The sequence below is a fragment of the Macrobrachium nipponense genome, chromosome 8, assembly GCF_015104395.2.
Source record: "Macrobrachium nipponense isolate FS-2020 chromosome 8, ASM1510439v2, whole genome shotgun sequence".
In the NCBI taxonomy this organism is placed as follows: domain Eukaryota; kingdom Metazoa; phylum Arthropoda; class Malacostraca; order Decapoda; family Palaemonidae; genus Macrobrachium; species Macrobrachium nipponense.
The window spans coordinates 36,900,382-36,920,638 of NC_087203.1; the positions used below are offsets into that span (position 1 = coordinate 36,900,382).

General features: G+C 36.7%; 2 protein-coding genes across 2 annotated transcripts in view; both read right to left on the reverse strand.

The window, feature by feature from the left end:
• Positions 1-313: 313 nt before the first annotated feature.
• On the reverse strand, positions 314-4,083 carry LOC135223043 (uncharacterized). The gene is made up of 4 exons (XM_064261552.1): positions 3,901-4,083; positions 2,510-2,666; positions 1,694-1,806; positions 314-960 (listed from the first exon to the last, which is right to left on the reverse strand). Exons 1-4 carry the CDS (start codon positions 4,081-4,083, stop codon positions 775-777), a joined length of 639 nt encoding a protein of 212 aa, XP_064117622.1. The 3' UTR covers positions 314-774.
• A 125-nt stretch (positions 4,084-4,208) lies between these two features.
• Positions 4,209-20,257, reverse strand: part of LOC135223044 (uncharacterized) — a 37,241-nt gene continuing 21,192 nt past the window's right edge. The window contains exon 8 of the mRNA XM_064261553.1: positions 4,209-4,234. Coding sequence (XP_064117623.1) covers positions 4,209-4,234 — 26 coding nt within the window. The remainder of the gene's footprint in view (positions 4,235-20,257) is intronic.

Sequence of the window (20,257 nt, forward strand, 5' to 3'; positions counted from 1 at the left end):
ATTATTTGATATATCTGTCCACTGCCAAATTCATTTTAAAAAACACGTACTTTCTTTTTATATTAGTCTTGTAGCTCAGATTAATTATTCGTCAGCACAGTATTAAAAAAATAAAAAAAATCTCCGTCGTCATTAATTCTGACATTGAATCCTCTTCCACCGAAGTGGTTTCATTACAGCTCCAGGATTGAACAACTTTCTCTGAATACTTTCTTTTACAAGGTGTCATTTTCACCACTCGTGAGACTTTCACCTTCCGGCGACGCGAATCGAGAGAAATCAGAGAGAGAGAGAAAAAAAAACGAACTTTTAATTCGTCATGTTTATAATTATCCCTTAAAACAGCGACACTTGAACAACGAGGAATATATGATAATGACCAAATCAGTCTCACCACCTTAGTGTTCAAACTGTATATTTATATATTTATATATATAGAGTTTAAATATGTTTTATTCCCCATAGACATTATAATACTGGACGTACCATAGGAACTGCAACCAAACAAAAATTGATCCAAGTGGAGAGTAGTGGAGAGAGAATCCTGATAAGTTTCTTGGGTTCTCTTAATAAAAGATTGATTGATTAGTTAGCTATGAATGACATTGCAACAACAGCAACTGGGTGTCCGAAAAGCAACACTGATATCGTATTCCTTTCGGGTATTTGAAGGACGAGACGGGGTTATCATTGGAGAGTGAGCTTCAGAACGTACGGGGTAATCTGAGGGAGGACTTGGGCTTCTTTCATCAGGGAGGACTCGGGCGTCTTTCACTATTCGTTGTTGCAGTAGCGCGTTCCGGTCACTCCGTCGATCCAGCTGCGATAGAAGGCGATCCCTGGGCACGGGAACACCACGCCGCTCAGGGGGCACGAGTCTACCGTGATGGCGTTGATTTGCCCCACGGCGTAGTACTTGCTGTCCGTCCACTGCTTGAAGATGGCCGCTCCAGCGTCACCCTGTGATGGTTGTTGAAAAAAAACAGGCGTAGTTTAAGATTAAGACATTATGTATATATATTATTATTATATATATATATATATATATATATATATAATTATATATATATATATGATTAGAAATATTATATGTGTGTATGTATATACTGTATATGCTATATAGAAATGTTATATGTACACACACACACACACACACACATATATATATATATATATATATATATATATATATATATATATATATTATATATATATATATATATATGAAATATAATCTTACGTGTGTGTGTATATATATAGAAATATATATACACATTTAAATTATATATACTATATATGTATGTATATGGTGTGCATTTGAATATAAATACACAGATGGCGAGGATTCATTTTGAGAGAATGAGAAGACGAGAGTTATTTTTGCTTACATTTTCCAAATAGCAGAGAATACGCATGTAAATTGAACCAGTTTCGTAGGTCGTAAGAAGTCAGATACATACCCTTTTGCTAGAGGGTGTTAACTTTTTCTCCATAAGCACGGTCTAATAAACACCAGTTGCATCACTCATCGCTCAAGTCAGCAGAGACACTGAATTTTTCCCCAGAAAACAGGCTCAAGTGTTATCCCCCTTCGGGATCGATTTTCTGTCCCCATCAGATGAGACTTGGTGCGTGTGTCTGTCTGTATGTGTGTGTTCGTTTGAAAGCAAAATACTATGCAGCGAGTTCTTACATGACATGGAGTCGATGGCTGGAACCTTATGAAGATGCAGATGAGGTCGGTGTTAGGCCAGGAGAAGCTGCAGGTTCTCAGATTGGCTTGCGTCATGTTGATCGCTGGGTAATCTGGGGGGGAAGGCAGAACCATTTTATGCAGATTATTTTTGCCCTTCAGCTGGATAATGTCTAGAACCCCTGTTTCGTTATGGTCGCTTTGCCCCGATTTGTTTGGGCAGCTTTTGGTCAAACCACAGATCTCCAGGGGTATTCATGGGGTATTTATCCTGCTTAGTAGTTGTTATTTAATAAATACATTTTAAGCATCCATCACTTAGATAAATAGTATTTCTAAGGGAGTAGTATGATAGTTTTCACATTGGCTTTGGTTCTTCAGAATATGGCAGTGCAATTACAGGTGATTGTTACAGGTTCGATTGTGTTATACTGTCATAGGAGGAGCTATGTATCATTATCAGTTACTCAGATTTTGAAACCTATACATGTTTCATATTAGCTCAATATAGAAAATTTAGTAGGAATTATTATTCTTAAGTTGTAGGTTCGTTTTATAACATAGAAGAATTTAAAGAAAAGCCATTATGGTTTGCACTGCATGTGCAAGTTTGATACTATGGCTAGTAATGATACAAATTTATGATGTATTTCCTGTGGGGAACCAAAATAAACTGAAAGGAAAGGAGGCTTGCAACTTGTCAATGAAACAGTAAATTTTAAACTTGGATGCTCGGAAAACACAATCAGAATATATAATGAGTAACTCCTGGCTTGAAATATGTTTGCTTTATAAGCATGAACGTGAATTATTTACCATGTTCGGTCCAACCAAAACCAGCCAAGGTCAGTTGGGTATTACGTATCACTAGAGCAGTATGTATCGTAGAATTGGCCAGGCAAATTGGAGCCACTCTGCTGTTCAGTGTAAAGCCCTTGCCAGGCATTGTTATGACGGCCATGTTGTAGACACCCTGGAAAGATGTGAGTAGAGTAGTATATATGCCATATAATGGGCACTTCTTTAAAAAAAAAAAAAAAAAAAAAAAGTCACAACAATGAAAAGTTAAAGTATGTTCAGAAATGATAAAAAGAATGCTTATTAAAGTAAGCATGAATTATGCCATATAATATTAGGGTACCTGTTTTGAAAACAAAAAAAGTCACAACAATGAAAAGTTAAATTATGTTCAGAAATGATAAAAATAAGAATGCTTATAAAATAGGCATGAATTAGCCTCATGTCTTTTTCACAACCATGGAACATACTATTCATACTGAGATTCCCCCCGTTCCTCAGTTAATTAGACACCGGATTGTTATAAATAAAGGGAAAAACGTTGTCACAAGGAATCCGACGCAGTTTTACCTGGTCTCAAATTGTTTTCATTAAAGACACTTTAGCCCCATTTTTAGCCATTTTTCAAAGCTGAGCAGTACGGGTCAATTTGCCACACCATCAAGAGGCAGAAAGAAAGCCCCTGTCTCCTTCGTAGCCATGCTTCACCTTTACCTCCCTCCCCCCCCACTCTCTCTTTTTATTGGACTGATTTTCGCCAGGCCTGGACTATGCAAGGGGATTAGGTTACGCATCTCATTGGCCTTTGCTTTGGAATAAACAAAACAAAAAATAGTTTAGTAAAGCTGCTGTACGTAAGATCATCTCCCCTAGGTTGGTAATGTAGTCAGTGCACCTTTTGTGGTGCACTGTAGGCATTACTTATGGTTCTTCGCAGTGTCTCTTCGGCCCCTAGCTGAAACCCCTTTCATTCCTTTTACTGTACCTCCATTCATATTATCTTTATTCTGCCTTACTTCCCACCCTCTCCTAACAGTTGATTCAAAGTGCACAACTGCTTTGAGGTTCTCCTCGTGTTACACCTTGCAAACCTCTTTACCGTCAGTTTCCGTTCCAGCGCTGAACGACCTCATAGGTTCCAGGGCTTGGCCTTTGGTCTAAATTCTAGCTAAAATTCTCAGAAAGTATTGTAATATAGATAGATTGTCCATGTAAGAATTTATATATTTGAACAAATATATTTATATACATATATTTTTAGATATTTTTATATGAAATTTATTTTAAATTTAATTTTTTTCTATTTAAATTTATTTCGGTGTCAATAACCTAGATGTTGTGGCGCCAGGTTTAATAGACACAATCAATCAAAGTTCTATTGTATTGAGATGATCGCCCTGTATACTTACACCTCCATTGTTGACATCGAAATCATCGTAGAGAGTGACGTTGTCCGCGTACAGGATCTGAGCTTGTGGCGTTTCGGACGTCGAGATGTCATATTCTCCTGCCGTGACTCTTATCCGGACGTTGTCAATCCTGTTCCGAAGGGAAGGAGGAGAAGAAGAAGAGAGGATGTGTTTGAGCTTCATCAAGAATCATCGTAAATATATGATTTCTATGAAGGGACTGATGTCAAATACTGACGCAACATTTTTGGAAAAAAAAGTCAACCTCGCATCGAATAAATAAAACATTAACTTTAATGTTATCAATTTTATTCTCCAGAATCATCGTAAATATCTGATTTGTTTTAAGGGACTGATGTCAAATTAGATGAGAAATTTTTGAAAAAAAAGTCAACCTCGCATCGAATAAATAAAACATTAACTTTAATGTTATCAATTTTTTCTCCAGATATTGTTGACACACTTAGAAGGGGAGGAGGAGGAGGAGGAGGAGGAGGAGAAGAAGAAGAGAGGATGTGTTTGAGCTTCATCAAGAATCATCATGAATATCTGATTTGTTTTAAGGGACTGATGTCAAATTAAACGATAAATTTTTGAACGTAAATATCTGATCTGTTTCAAGGGACTGATGTCAGATTAGATGAGAAATTTGTAAACATAAATATCTGATATGTTTTTTTTAAGGGATTTTTTTTTTTTTTTTTAAGGGACTGATTCAAATTTGAGACGAGAAATTTTTATGAAACGAAACATATTGATTTTGGTTTTTTCAAGTGACTGATGTCAAATTAAACGAGAAATTTTTGAACATAAATATCTGATTTGTTTCAAGGGACTGATGTCAAATTAGACGAGACATTTTTGAACGTAAATATCTGATTTGTTTCAAGGGACTGATGTCAAATTAGACGAGACATTTTTGAACATAAATAACTGATTTGTTTCAAGGGACTGATGTCAAATTAGACGAGACATTTTTGAACATAAAAATCTGATTTGTTTCAAGGGACTGATGTCAAATTAGACGAGACATTTTTGAACGTAAATATCTGATTTGTTTCAAGGGACTGATGTCAAATTAAACGAGAAATTTTTGAACGTAAATATCTGATTTGTTTCAAGGGACTGATGTCAAATTAGGCGAGACATTTTTGACACTTAAATATCTTGATTTGTTTACAAGTGACTGATGTCAAATTAGACGAGACATTTTTTGAACGTTAAATATCTTGATTTGTTTCAAGCGGGAACTGATGTCAAAATTAGAAGTGCGACATGTTTTGAACGTAAATATCTGATTTGTTTCAAGGGACTGATGTCAAATTAGACGAGACATTTTTGAACATAAATATCTGATTTGTTTCAAGGGACTGATGTCAAATTAGACGAGACATTTTCTTTTTGAAACATAAAAATCTGATTTGTTTTAAGGGGACTGATTGTCAACAATTAGCACGTGACATTTTTGACGTAATATCTGCTTTGTTTCCAAGGGACTGCTGTCCAATTAAACGAGAATTTTTGAAACGTAATATCTGATGTGTTCTTCAAGGGACTGATGGTCAAATTAAGACGATAAATTTAATGAACGAAAATATCTGATTTGTTTCAAGTGACTGATGTCAAATTAAACGAGAAACTTTTGAACATAAATATCTGATTTGTTTTACGGGACTGATGTCAAATTAGACGAGAAATTTATGAACGAAAATATCTGATTTGTTTCAAGTGACTGATGTCAAATTAAACGAGAAATTTTTGAACATAAATATCTGATTTGTTTCAAGGGACTGATGTCAAATTAAACGAGAAATTTTTGAACGTAAATATCTGATTTGTTTCAAGGGACTGATGTCAAATTAGACGAGAAATTTATGAACGTAAATATCTGATTTGTTTCAAGTGACTGATGCAAATTAGGCGAGACATTTTGGTGACCGTCATATATCTGATTTGTTTCAAGGGACTGATGTCAAATTAAGCGAGAAATTTTTGAACGTAAATATCTGATTTGTTTCAAGGGACTGATGTCAAATTAGGCGAGACATTTTTGAACGTAAATATCTGATTTGTTTCAAGGGACTGATGTCAAATTAGACCAGACATTTTTGAACGTAAATATCTGATTTATTTCAAGGGACTAATGTCAAATACTGACGAAACATTTTTGAACATAAATATCTGATTTATTTTAAGGACTAATGTCAAATTAGACAAGACATTTTTGAACGTAAATATCTGATCTGATTTTAGGGGCTGATGTCAAATACTGACGAAACATTTTTGAATGTAAATATCTGATTTGTTTTAAGGGACTGATGTAAAATTAGACAAGAAATTTTTGAAAAGAAAAGTCAATCTCCGGTCAAATAAATAAAACATTAACTGTAATGTTAGCAACTTTTCTCTCCAGATACTGTTGACACACTCTTTAGCTATTATATGAGACTTAGATTTGCTCTTTATCACTTAATAATTTTATACGGGCGCATAATAAAATGCCTTTTATCTTTTTTTTTTCTTTTTTTTATATATTTTGCCTTCAGCAGGTAAGAGCAGAATCTAAGTGGAAAGATTGTCTTTCAATCAAATTTTCAGTTAGTTGTAAACTCAGGATTTGAGCAAAAGTCCCTTAAACTATCAACTTAGTATTTGAGCAAAAGTCACTTAAACTATCAATTTAGTATTTGAGCAAAAGTCCCTTGAACTATCAATTCAGTATTTGAGCAAAAGTCCCTTAACCCTATTCAATTCAGTATTTGAAAAGACACCATCCCTTCAACTATCAATTCAGTATTTGAGCAAAAGTCCCTTCAAATATCAATTCAGTATTTGAGCAAAAGTCTCTTCAACTATCAATTCAGTATTTGAGCAAAAGTCCCTTGAACTATCAATTCAGTATTTGAGCAAAAGTCTCTTCAACTAATTCAAATTTTCAAAGTATTTACAATTTGTTTCATTTATTCCTCGTATTTGAGCAAAAGTCCCTTCAACTATCAATTCAGTATTTGAGCAAAAGTCCCTTCAACTATCAATTCAGTATTTGAGCAAAAGTCCCTTCAACTATCAATTCAGTATTTGAAGCAAAGTTCCCATTCCAACTATCACAATTCAGTATTTGAAGCAAAAAAAGTCACCTTCAACTATCAATTCAGTAATTTGAAGCAAAAGTCCTTCAACTAATCAATTCAGTATTTGAAACAAAAGTCCCACTTAAAACTATCAATTCAGTATTTGAGCAAAAGTCCCTTCAACTATCAATTCAGTATTTGAGCAAAAGTCTCTTCAACTATCAATTCAGTATTTGAGCAAAAGTCCCTTCAACTATCAATTCAGTATTTGAGCAAAAGTCCCTTCAACTATCAATTCCAATAATTTGAAGCAAATAAAAGTCACCCTTCTTCAACTCAATCAAATTCAGTATTTAGAACAAAAGTCCCTTTCAACTAAGCCAATTTCAGTATTTGAACAAAAGTTACCTTCAACTATCATTCAGTATTTGAACAAAAGTCCCCTTCAACTATTCAATTCAGTATTGAACAAAGCCCTAACTATCAATTCAGTTATTTGAGCAAAAGTCCCTTCAACAATCATCAATTCAGTATTTGAGCAAAAGTCCTCTTCAACTATCAATTCAGTATTTCGAACAAAAAAAAGGAACCCTTCAAACTACTCAATTCATCTAATTTGAGCAAAAGTTCCCTTCAACGATCTAATTCAGTATTTGAAGCAAAAGTAACCTTCAACTATCAATTCAGTATTTGAAACCAAAAGTCCCTTCAAACTTCAAATTCAGTATTGAACAAAAGTCCCTTCAACTATTCAATTCAGTATTTTGAGCAAAAAGTCCCCTTCAAAACTATCAATTCAGTATATTTGAAGCAAAAGTCACCCGTCAAACTATCAATTCAGTATTTGAGCAAAAGTCCCATCAACTATCAATTCAGTATTTGAGCAAAAGTCCCTTCAACTATCAAATTCAGTATTTGAAGCAAAAGTCACCTTCAAACTATCAATTCAGTATTTAGGCAAAAAAAGTCACTTCAACTATCAATTCAGTATTTGAGCAAAAGTCCCTTCAACTATCAATTCAGTATTTGAGCAAAAGTCCCTTCAACTATCAATTCAGTATTTGAGCAAAAGTCCCTTCAACTATCAATTCAGTATTTGAGCAAAAGTCCCTTCAACTATCAATTCAGTATTTGAGCAAAAGTCCCTTCAAGCTATCATAATTCAATTAATTTGAACCCAAAGTCACTTCAAATCAATCAGATTTGAGCAAAGTCACCCCTTCAACTATCAATTCAGTATTTGAGCAAAAGTCCCTTCAACTATCAATTCAGTATTTGAGCAAAAGTCCCTTCAACTATCAATTCAGTATTTGAGCAAAAGTCCCTTCAACTATCAATTCAGTATTTGAACAAAAGTCCCTTCAACTATTCATCAGTATTGACCAAAAGTCCCTTCTTAACTATTTCAAGCAAAGTTACTTGAGCAAAAGTCCCTTCAACTATCAATTCAGTATTTGAGCAAAAGTCCCTTCAACTATCAACTCAGTATTTGAACAAAGGTGCCTTAAATGTGTTTTGAACTTCGGCGTTGCCTTGGTCTATGTTGCAAATGTTTTAAAACAAATTTAAAATAAATTTTATCCGTGGTAACGTGGAAGTTCAAATCGCGTTCAGGACGTGATTTCCTTTTCAGTATGAGGAAGGAAGTCTGCGCGGTGACTTTATAAAGTTATTATTTAAAGGAAAGCGCTTCAGCAGACTTGGAGATTTGAAATTACTATTCAGACCTAATAAGTTTTTTTTTAAACGTTTTTGCATTAAAAACTTCAGTTATGAGGGTTCTTCGAAAATTATTATTATTATTATTATTATTATTATTATTATTATTTTTTTTTTTTTTCTCTATCACAGTCCTCCAATTCGACTGGGTGGTATTTATAGTGTGGGGTTCCGGGTTGCATCCTGCCTCCTTAGGAGTCCATCACTTTTCTTACTATGTGTGCCGTTTCTAGGATCACACTCTTCTGCATGAGTCCTGGAGCTACTTCAGCCTCTAGTTTTTCTAGATTCCTTTTCAGGGATCTTGGGATCGTGCCTAGTGCTCCTATGATTATGGGTACGATTTCCACTGGCATATCCCATATCCTTCTTATTTCTATTTTCAGATCTTGATACTTATCCATTTTTTCCCTCCCTCTCTTTCTCTTCAAACTCTGGTGTCCCATGGTATTGCAACATCAATGAGTGATACTTTCTTCTTGACTTTGTCAATCAACGTCACGTCTGGTCCCACCCTATTTTGGCACGTTAATTCCCACCACCCTATCCGTTCTGATACCATAGTCCCAGAAGGATCTTTGCCTGATCGTTTTTTCTATCACTCCCTCAGGTTGGTGCTCGTACCACTTATTACTGCAAGGTAGCTGATGTTTCTTGCACAGGCTCCAGTGGAGGGCTTTTGCCACTGAATCATGCCTCTTTTTGTACTGGTTCTGTGCAAGTGCCGGGCATTCACTTGCTATGTGGTTTATGGTTTCATTTTTCGTATTGCACTTCCTACATATGGGAGAGATGTTATTTCCGTCTATCGTACTTTGAACATATCTGGTTCTTAGGGCCTGATCTTGTGCCGCTGTTATCATTCCTTCAGTTTCCTTCTTTAGCTCTCCCCTCTGTAGCCACTGCCAATTGTCATTGCTGGCTAGTTCTTTAGTCTGTCTCATGTATTGTCCGTGCATTGGTTTGTTGTGCCAGTCCTCCGTTCTTTCTGTCTTTCTCCTGTCTCTGTATATTTCTGGTCTTCATCTACTTTTATTAGTCCTTCTTCTTCCCATGCACTCTTTAGCCACTCGTCTTCACTGGTTTTCAGATATTGCCCCAGTGCTCTGTTTTCGATGTTGACGCAGTCCTCTATACTTAGTAGTCCTCTCCCTCCTTCCTTTCGTGTTATGTATAGTCTGTCCGTATTTGCTCTTGTGTGTAGTGCTTTGTGTATTGTCATTTGTTTCCTGGTTTTCTGATCTATGCTGCGGAGTTCTGCCTTCGTCCATTCCACTATACCTGCGCTGTATCTGATTACTGGCACTGCCCATGTGTTTATGGCTTTTATCATATTTCCGGCGTTGAGTTTTGACTTGAGTATCGCCTTGAGTCTCTGCATATATTCTTTCCTGATCGTATCCTTCATCTCTTGGTGTTTTATATCTCCTCCTTCCATTATTCCCAGGTATTTGTATCCTGTCTCATCTATGTGTTTGATGTTGCTTGCTCCCATCTGGTAGCTTTATCCCTTCAGTTCTCGTTAACTTTGCCTTTTTGTATGTTGACTAAGGCGCATTTTTCTATTCCAAACTCCATCCTGATGTCCCCAGATACAATCCTTACAGTCTGGATTAGGGTATCTATTTCCTTGATGCTCTTACCATACAGCTTGATGTCGTCCATGAACATCAGATAGTTGATTTTGTTGCCTCTTTTCTTGAGTTGGTACCCGGCATCCATCTTCTGTAGTACTTTTGTCATGGGAATCATGGCTACTACGAAGAGTAGTGGGGACAGTGAGTCACCCTGGAAGATCCCTCTCCTGATATTGACCTCTGCTAGTCTTATTCCAGAGCTTGTAAGTATTGTATTCCAGTTGCGCATTGTATTTTTGAGGAAGCTGATGGTATTTTCCTCTGCCCCATATATTTTCAGGCATTCTATTAGCCATGTGTGTGGTATCATGTCGAAGGCTTTCGTATAGTCTATCCATGCCATGCTTAGGTTGGTTTTCCTTCTCCTACTGTTCTTCATTACCATTTTGTCTATCAGGAGCTGGTCTTTTGTGTGCCCCTACACTTCCTTCTGCAGCCTTTCTGTTGGTGGGGGATGGTGTTTTGTCTCCTCTAGGTAGTTGTATAGCCTTTCACTGATGATACCTGTTAGTAACTTCCACATTATTGGTAGGCAGGTGATAGGCCTGTAGTTACGGCTAGGCTATATTTTCCCTTACTTTTGTCTTTTTGTACTAAGGATGTTCTTCCTGTGGTCATCCATTTGGTGCTTGGTGATTTGAGATACAATGCTGGAGTTGTTCTGCTATTCGTGGGTGTAGGGCCCTGAAGGTTTTTGAGCCAGTATCCATGGACTTCATCGGGACCTGGGGCTTTCCAGTTTGGCATTTTCTTTAGTTGGTGTCTGACTGTGTCTGTCGTGATGTCTGTGAATCTTTGTTTTATTCTCCCTGTTTCTTCTTCCTTGACTTCCTGGAGCCATGTTGCATGTTTGTTGTGTGATACCGGATTGCTCCATATGTTTTCCCAGAGTCTCTTACTTGGTTCGGCTTCAGGAATTTCTGGGTGGTTGTCTTCCCCTCTTAGTTGGCTGTATAGTCTTTTCTGGTGGTTGGTTCCGAATAGTTTGTTCTGTTGGTATCCCTTATTCCTGTTCATGTACCGTTGGATCTTGTGTGCTTTGGCCTTAAGCCTCTGTTTTACATCTTCTATTGTGTTGTTTAGTCCCCTCTCTTGTACTTTGTATTTCTCGTTGAGTTCCTCCCTTGTTTTCTTGCTTCTTAGCCTTTTTTCTGCCATCTCTTTCAGTTTACTCAAGTCAGATCTCATCACCATGATTTGCTTTTCCAGGCGCCTTTTCCAAGGAGGTTGCTGTTTTGGTTTCTGTTGGGTTGGTTGTGACGGTGGTGTTGGTGTTCGAATGCCCATCAGTTCTGCTACTAATCTTGCTCCTGCATATGTCAAGTTATTTGTTTCTGTGATACTGGTGGTGTGTATTAGGCCCATTATTTCATTGACCTCATTTGTTTTCTCCCTTAATTTCTTGGTGTTGTAGGCTTTCATGGAGGGGATCTTTGTTCTCTCTGTATCTGGCTCCATCCATTGTCTAATCTTTTCTACCCATTCCGTCCTCTCTGTTACTTCGTCGGTGTTTCTTCGTGTGTCGTTGTTTGATACCTCATCCTCCCTTTCGTCTTCTGTGGCATCGTCTCTCAGTTCGTCTTCGTGTAATTCGTTGTCGTGTGACATTTCCCTTTCCAGTTCTTCTCTTTCTGTTGGAGAGAGCCAGTTCTTTTTCTCTATGTTCCTTACTTGGTCTGCCAGCCTCTGCTCTGTTTGGGGGGTGTTATTCCTCTCATTCCAGATGTTGACCAATCTTCTTCTATATCCTCTCTCCATCGGGTTGCTTCTGATGTAGCATCTCCATATTTCCTTATTTTCTTCTCTTGTCCATTTCTTCCTTTTTGCCTCTGTAGCTCCAATCTCAGGCTGTTGATTACTGTCGTTGTGGTGATCAGTTGCTGGATGACGACCTCCAAGTACCTGACCGTCTTCCCCTACAATTGGGTTGAATACCTGGTTGCCGGACGAGGCTCCTCTGTTGCCAGAGGTTCCATTTACGTCGTTGTCGTTTATTCCTTCATTTCTTTCCATCATTGCTGAGTTTTTGCTATTTAACCCATAGCTGGACCCTACCCCATCAGGGATAGGTACTCATTTACAGCTGAGTAGACTGAGGAAATTATGGTAAAGATCCTTTCCCAAGGAATCAACGCCGAGGAGAGCGGTCACCCATCCAACGACTGACCAGCCCCAATGTTGCTTAACTTGACTTAAGTCTATTTGTAAGTGTTTACATAATAAAAATATGGAATGTTAGTCCATATATATAAAAGTCTAAAACTAAAGAGGTCAACCAGATTGCTTGCAGGAATGTGATCAGACTAGAGACGCTAAAGATGACGTATACAATAAGTATGTAGGCTAAGATAACATGCCGTCACCTGTAGTCATTCAATTGTTTATAAACATTAGTCCAAGCTCCCTGCTTGAGACAACTACCCCGACCTATAATTCAAACGGCCTACGTGATCTGTAGCGTGTCTCATTTTGATTGTGTTCGTATGAAACTATGTCATTTGTATGTATGTTCATATGTTCGAACTACTGTCTGTTCCTTCATAACTTGTAACAGAGATGGTAGACGAGCAGAACAGAGTTAGCTATCGTCATTAGAAGACCTGTACCTCTTTACCTAAGCTTTATCATGTAGAGGAATAGGATTAGCCATCATCATTGGCAGAAGTGATCAAGCTATCGTTATTAGAAGACTTGTACAATCATATCTGATCTTCAGCATGTAAAACTTCAGAAGAATACATATATTTTTATATTTCGTGTTTTCTACAAGAACCTCCTCACCATGAGTTTAACACATCGTCGTAATAACCAACAAGATAATACCGACTTCGTAAGTGATCTACAAACCCCCAGACACTCCATTGAAGATGGAAGTGCAATACCAACCGACTTAGCGTAAGATTATCGCTAGTCTAACATTACCTCATAGGGCGCCTTATCATACAAGGCACAAGCCCTAATATTGGTGGCCAGCGTACCAGAAGAACTCTACAATGTCCTACGAAGAAAAACCAGAATAATAAATCATGTATCATAAGAAGTCAACGACGACGGAAGCAGCAGATTCTTCAAGCAACCTAGTATCATCGTTAGTGAGCGACTTCAGAAAACAATAAGAACTCTTCAACGACGACGAAAGCAACAGATTCTTCAACCAACTTAGTATCATCGTTTAGTGAATAACTTCAAGAAACAAACCGACGTGTCCTTTTCCTACAGCAACGGAAGCTTCGTCTCTCATTAGAATCATTCAAGAAAACATCGTTAGTGAGCGTTTCCGGCACTGCAAGAAACAAACCGAACGCGTCTGCAGCATCGGATTTTCAAGGGCTCGAATCATCGAAACAACGCGCACGGGGGAAACTGAAGCCAAACCAGGTCATCCGCTAAATAGAGAAGGAGGACCAAGGCCGTGTGTGGTTATCGGAACACCGTGACTTCCCACAAAAGCAAGCTAAGTAAAATTTTTTATTCATTTGGAGTAACTTTGAGTGTTTCCTTTGCAGGTCGAATTTCGTTATTCCTGTGGCTGAAGTTACGAGACATTCTTAATCTTACTTTTTTACAGAAATTATCAACATCATTGAGATTTCGCTACTGCGAGTTTTTATCTTTGAGTGTCTGTTTTCCAGAAGTTCTACTGAAATATCATAATCATATACTATGTTTTAATTTATCATTTTGGTGATTATTAATCCCTTACGTAACAAATCATATTAAACAGTGAATATGCGTTTACGCAGTAGACGTCTGTATTTATACAGATGCATGGATAGGGTCGTTAAGCACCGTAGTGATTAGAAAACACACAAAAAAACAAGTGGAACACCCGTACAAATCTATATAAATTAGAGGTAACACTATTTCGGGTCATGACAATAAATGCTCCTTTGCAAAGTGCCCGCTCGCAGTTTTAGCCTTGAGTTTTTTGAGTTATATAAAATATCGAACCTCAATGACTCAACTTAACTTTAAAAATATGGCTGGATTGCAAGGAATAACATGTCTGTAAAAAACTTTCATCAGGCTAAATGCGCTGACCAGGATCCCTCACTATTTCAAATTTTAGCAAAGAATGAAGTACAAACAGTTAATATTGAATGCAGTAGTGATAACTTGTCTTATTAGTAATCGCTTCAGTTCCTAATAGTTCGTCATTCATTGCTTTATACGTAACCAGCAACATAATGCTAAAAACACACAATACGTTGCCGATGGTAATAAAGAGAAGGATCTTAATTATTACAAAAAAAAATAGAAACAGTAGCCCGTTCAGAATCAAACAAGCAAACTCGGTGACTGTGTCACCTAGTCAAGCGGTCAAGGTCAGTCAAAAACTGCCGAAGTGTTCAAAGCATAGCAAATTCCATACAATAAGCGACTCTAGCAGAGTGGGGAAAAGCGATGTTGGTTCATACATACCTATCTTTTTGATATCTTTTTGAATTAAAAAGGATTTTTCCTATGAAACACACGACCGTATAAAGTAATCAGAGCAGGTTTTCGTTTTTTTTTTAATACGTAAGTTATTATAAGTAGTGGTGGATAAAGCCCGACTGTACGCGCCGTAAAAATTAGAATATCTTGTTTATTCCTTTAGTACACGTAATATCCTGTATTTACGGACTCACCGTCTGTTGTTCGAACTTCCCTAATGAGAAGTCCGGATAAGCGAGCGTTTACAGATACCTCTATAGTTATAAAAAACATTGATCTGTATCTAGTGTAATTGTAAGATTCATCTAGGGGTATACAAAATATTAACTTAACAACATCCTGCAAAATAAGGCGTGTTTATCAAAGGGAAATCCTATAAACCTTCAAACATATTAAAATCCGTTTGAACAAAAATGAGACAGTTAATCAAATAATAACTTATATAAAGGAACTATACATTTGTCTCATAAATCGTAACATTGTTCAAATGACCCAACAGAATTCTCCCACAACCGCAGTCGCACTTTGCACGCAAAATCTCGAGAAGCATGCACCCTCGAATGTCTTAGTGCGTGTAAAATGACTTTGCTGGGAAATGAAATTTTAATCCTTCCCGACACTCTGAAATATAACGATTTCCGCGAACAAAGCCCTAGACACGGTTGACTCGCTGCAAACAAGTTAATATAGTAATCCACAAAAACCTATACATATAAATATCGCATTTCTTTTATTGTTGCTAACTTTTAATCCCGCCCAACCAGTCGTGGATGAATCTCTCTGATAATCTATCTAAAGTAATATCAGTAAAGTCATTCAAGCAGAGGTGATTCAGCAGAAATTTTTTTTTATCTTTTACCTGAATACCAGGAAGTTTCTCCACTAGCGAGTGATCTCTGGAAAAACGGATGTAATTTAACACAAAATACGGTCTAAGGACAAACATAAAAGCTATATACGTACCTTCGTATAGACTCTCACTGCAATTTCAAAATAGAGATAAATGACGAAGTTGAAATATGTTAGTAATAGGAGCCATTAGGAAATCAAATAGCCCATATAATTTTCCCTCAAAAGTCATGCCATAAAAGATCGGACTTGGCGTATCTGCGTAGATTTCTGTCGCTTAAACAAGGAAACGACTCCCGATAGTTTCCAGTGCCATGTAGCGACGACATCTTATCTCTGTTAGGTTAGAATAAATTTTTCACCAGCTTGGACTTACTTAAAAGCTTTTACCAGATACCATTACCTAAGTGATTGTACCTCATACTCCGTTTTCAGCACACTCAGGGGACATTATCAATTTTTTACGTATGCCTCCGGCTTACGTTGCGCCCCAATTACAATATAGTGTTTGGAGACTTTTAGGGGATAAACCTACATGCCTATATGGATGATCTTGTAATCCTTTCTAATACCTTAGAAGTACATTCACATAAAGTAGAGCTAGTGCTACAGAGACAAAAACAAATAATCTCAGAGTAAAATATCTAAATGTGAGTTTCTTAAAACCGAACATGTTTATCTAGGTTTTATGTGTCTGGTCAAGGTCTTAAAAGTAGTCCATGGTAAGGTGTCGGCTATTCATAACTTTCCGGTACTTATTAACGTAAAAGGGGGATACAGCACTTTTGCGCTGTAGTGGGTATTACAATCGTATGTAAATATGTAACTCTTCAATCATGACAGCTCCTTTAACAGATCTTACGAAGAAGAGCGTAGATTTATTATGGTCTGAAAAGCATCAACAGGCGTTCGATATCTTAAAAGAACGGAAAATGCAGCTTACCTAACTTAAAAATCCCTGATTTAAATAAGGAATTTTTTTTTATTGCAACAGACGCCTCAGACCAAGGGGTAAGAGGGATACTACTTCAGTAATATGATAAACAGTTCTTCCCTATAGCTTTTATTCACGTAAACTAAAGCCCTCTGAAAGTAAATATGCAGTAATAGGCAAGGAAGGGCTAGGTATCTTTAACACTAGTACATTTTTAAGTTCATAATCTATGGCTATCCTGATAAAGTCCTTACTGAACATGAGTCCTTTACCGAGTTTTTCAAAGGCTTTAATCACAGTCCAAAAGGAACTCGGTGACAAATGATCATTCAGGTTATTGGAGCCAAGATAAGATATCTACCTGGGAAAGCAAATATCATAGCTGACGCATTATCCCGCAATCCCGCACCATACAGCAAAGAACCATTAATTGGACTAAAAGATATAGAAACATCCGTGCCTATTGTTAAAACCGTATCTAAACAAGAAAATTCCTTAACCCAAGAGATCGCGAGCATTGAATATCTGGGTCGGAGCGCAGAACTGTTACAAACTGAACAAAGCAAGTGTCAACAGCGATAAGCAAAACAATAACACCAAACAATAAACACTTCGAAACGGAAACAGGGTCAGTGGCTAGGCAAAAACAATAAACACTTCGAGCAGAAACCCTAAAGCAAAAGTATATAGTATGTGTATCAGAATAATGTAATCAAATGTAAATGTTCTATGTAGGTCTGTGACGAGGAAAACCCGAAGAACACAGCAGAGGACTAACGACCAGGTAGTAGTAATAATCTCTCTCATACCAATCGTCATAAACTGGTTGCATTCCGTCATCCAGGGTTCCCTCCTATGTCACAGAAAGCCAAATCACTGTTTTACTGGCCTACAATGCTTACAGATATAAAAAGCACATAACTGATTGTAACACGTGTCATGAAAACAAGGGACACACTAAGACACCTGTCAGTTAAGGGCCTATCCTGTGCCAAATCAATCCTTGAAAGAATATACGTAGAATTATTAACAGAATTACGAGTCTGACAGAGGGAATAAACACTTCTTAGTGTTAATAGTTCCTTGACACGTTATATAGAATTAATAGCACTAAAAACAAACACCGCAATTGAGTGCGTTAGGAATATTTATGAGTGCTAAATCAGTAAATATGGAATTCAACACATAATAATCTGTGACTCGGGTGGTGTAAATCAATAATAATCTCCTTAACACGTTGTGTGAATTCCTATCTATAAGAAAACCAATAATATATTTTATCACCCAGAGTCAATCGGTTTGGTAGAATAACGGATAATTAAATAGGAAGTGTCAATGTCTTACGAGTTACAACTCGTGATATTGGATCCGAACTGGAATTATAGCGGTTCTCGCGGTTTAAATACCTTTATCATTTATATCTTGTATCTATAGAATTGATGCCGCAAGTAGCCTTATACGGTACGCCGCTAGAACACTTTTCCACAGATTCAAGCCAACGATTAATTGACAAATATATATAAAAAAATAGATAAAATAAAATAAATATAAAAAACAAATAAATCTGGATACAAGTGGAGTCAATATAATACACTCCGTAAGAAGTCGGAAGGGTTACAAATTATAATAAAAAAGGAATCACGATAAAATCAATAAGCAAAACGTAACCATAGATTAATTAAATATCCAAATATATATGCGTATATATTTAGCAATGACATATAAGCTAAAAGTTCAAATACATATCCAAAACCTACTGACATATTGTCTGTCCCGGTGATTTATATTCGTAGTCAATGAAAAAAAAAAAAATAATAATAATAATAAATAAATGAATAAATAAAATAAAATAAAAGAGATTTTAAAGTCAGGAAGTCTAGAAGTGAAAATGTTATCTATGAAATAATCCTATATGAATCTTATACAGGGCTAATAATATATAGAATTTGTATGGAAATCCTTTTTCATATAGTTTGAATAAGGAATATTTAATTTCACATAATTACAATTATGCAGATTTCCAACATGAAACTAATATATTGTTCAATTTTTGGTACTGTTTTTTTTCAGACATTCTTTTCGTGTGGGTCGAGTATTAAAAGATAATAAATTTATCCTAAAGTCGTATTTATTACAGCAAGTAACGTAACTCTTAGCTGGCTGAGAGCAATCTCCTGCAAGTGACGACGTCATCATTGCCGTATCAGTATTTGTTCCTTTTAACCTCAATAATCTGCTTACACAGGCTTCATCTCGCGCTTGCAAAAGCAGATTGACTGGAGAAAGGACTGCCTAGCCCGAACTTCTCATGGGCATGGCAGACGTTAGGTACAAGTGTCTATCGGTGTGCGCAATGCAACTTTAGCTAAGGAGTTGCAATCATTTTAAACAAAAATAATAACAAAATAAGCAAATAGAATTTCTATAACAACAAAATGAATTAATTTTTCTGAACCTCATAGACATTTAGAAGTATCAAGATATATATGTGAAATATTTACTTGCAACATTTAGCCTATTACAATTCAAGTAAAACATTCATGGGAAAATGTCACATTTTCTTGAAAACCCAAAGTTTATTTAGAAATTAGTTACATAGTGGGTTTTTTTCGTTGCATCTCCTACCTATTAATAAAGTTTTTTAAAATTAACCTCAGAGGATGCGCGCGAGAAAATTGAATATGAAACTTTTGTTAGGGAACATAGGATCAGATTTTTATCACAACTTAATTTCAGTTAGCATAGAGAAATACAGAATCATGATTAATCTTCTCTTGACTCTTATGTTGCATGGCAATCTTACAAATAGCTCCGTTTCACACTTCTTTGTCTAGTAACTTACTACCAGTAATATCGAATTTTCTTTGGGATTCGTATTGAATATCTGTTTATTTTTTATAATTATGGATATTTTTACAGTCCTCATAGACCTGGATAGGTTCACTCATTGTTAATGCCATGGATATAAAAGTTTGTACAGCGGACTCTTTTGAATTCCAAAATATCAGCGAATTCATGTGGGTTAAGTCTGGTCTAAATGGCTCTCTTCCCTCCCCTGTATTTGGATGTCGTCTGAATTTACTTTGCCCTTGTGACAAGTATATTTTCACTTGCAGGCTGATTAATGGAACCTGGTTACAGTATCCTGCAGTACGAGAGTTTCACATCGCAACTTCAAAAAATCGTTCGTCGCAGCGGACGACTACAGTCAAGTAACGACCGCCTACAATGTGAAAGGAATAAGCACCATCATGGACTTCTTCGACCGACACCGTATCTCATCGTTAATCTCGACCGACACCCGTATCTCGTCGTTAATCTCGTTTTAATGCGGAACGCTCCGGCGGCTGTCGGAATCGACTACGAAAGGGACATACTTCCGACAATTACGACCCGAAGGATATTCAACTCTACTTTGCTGGCGAAGGACTCGTGCTGGGATGATCTATTCATCGCGAACGTAATCGTGTAGCTTAGGATGCAGAGAATAAGTATGAGCGTCAATATGAATGTTGGACCCGCCCAGGCAAATTTTCCCCTTGTTTTAACCCTGTGAAATAGGCCGTTTCATTGGGCTATAGGTGGTTGTCTGGAACTGTGTAATGGACGAAAAGTTGTTCGAACGCTAGTTAAAAGTGAAGTAGTATAACCTCGGTCATGTATCCTATATATATAAAGTATCATGTATCCTATATATAATTGATCATAAA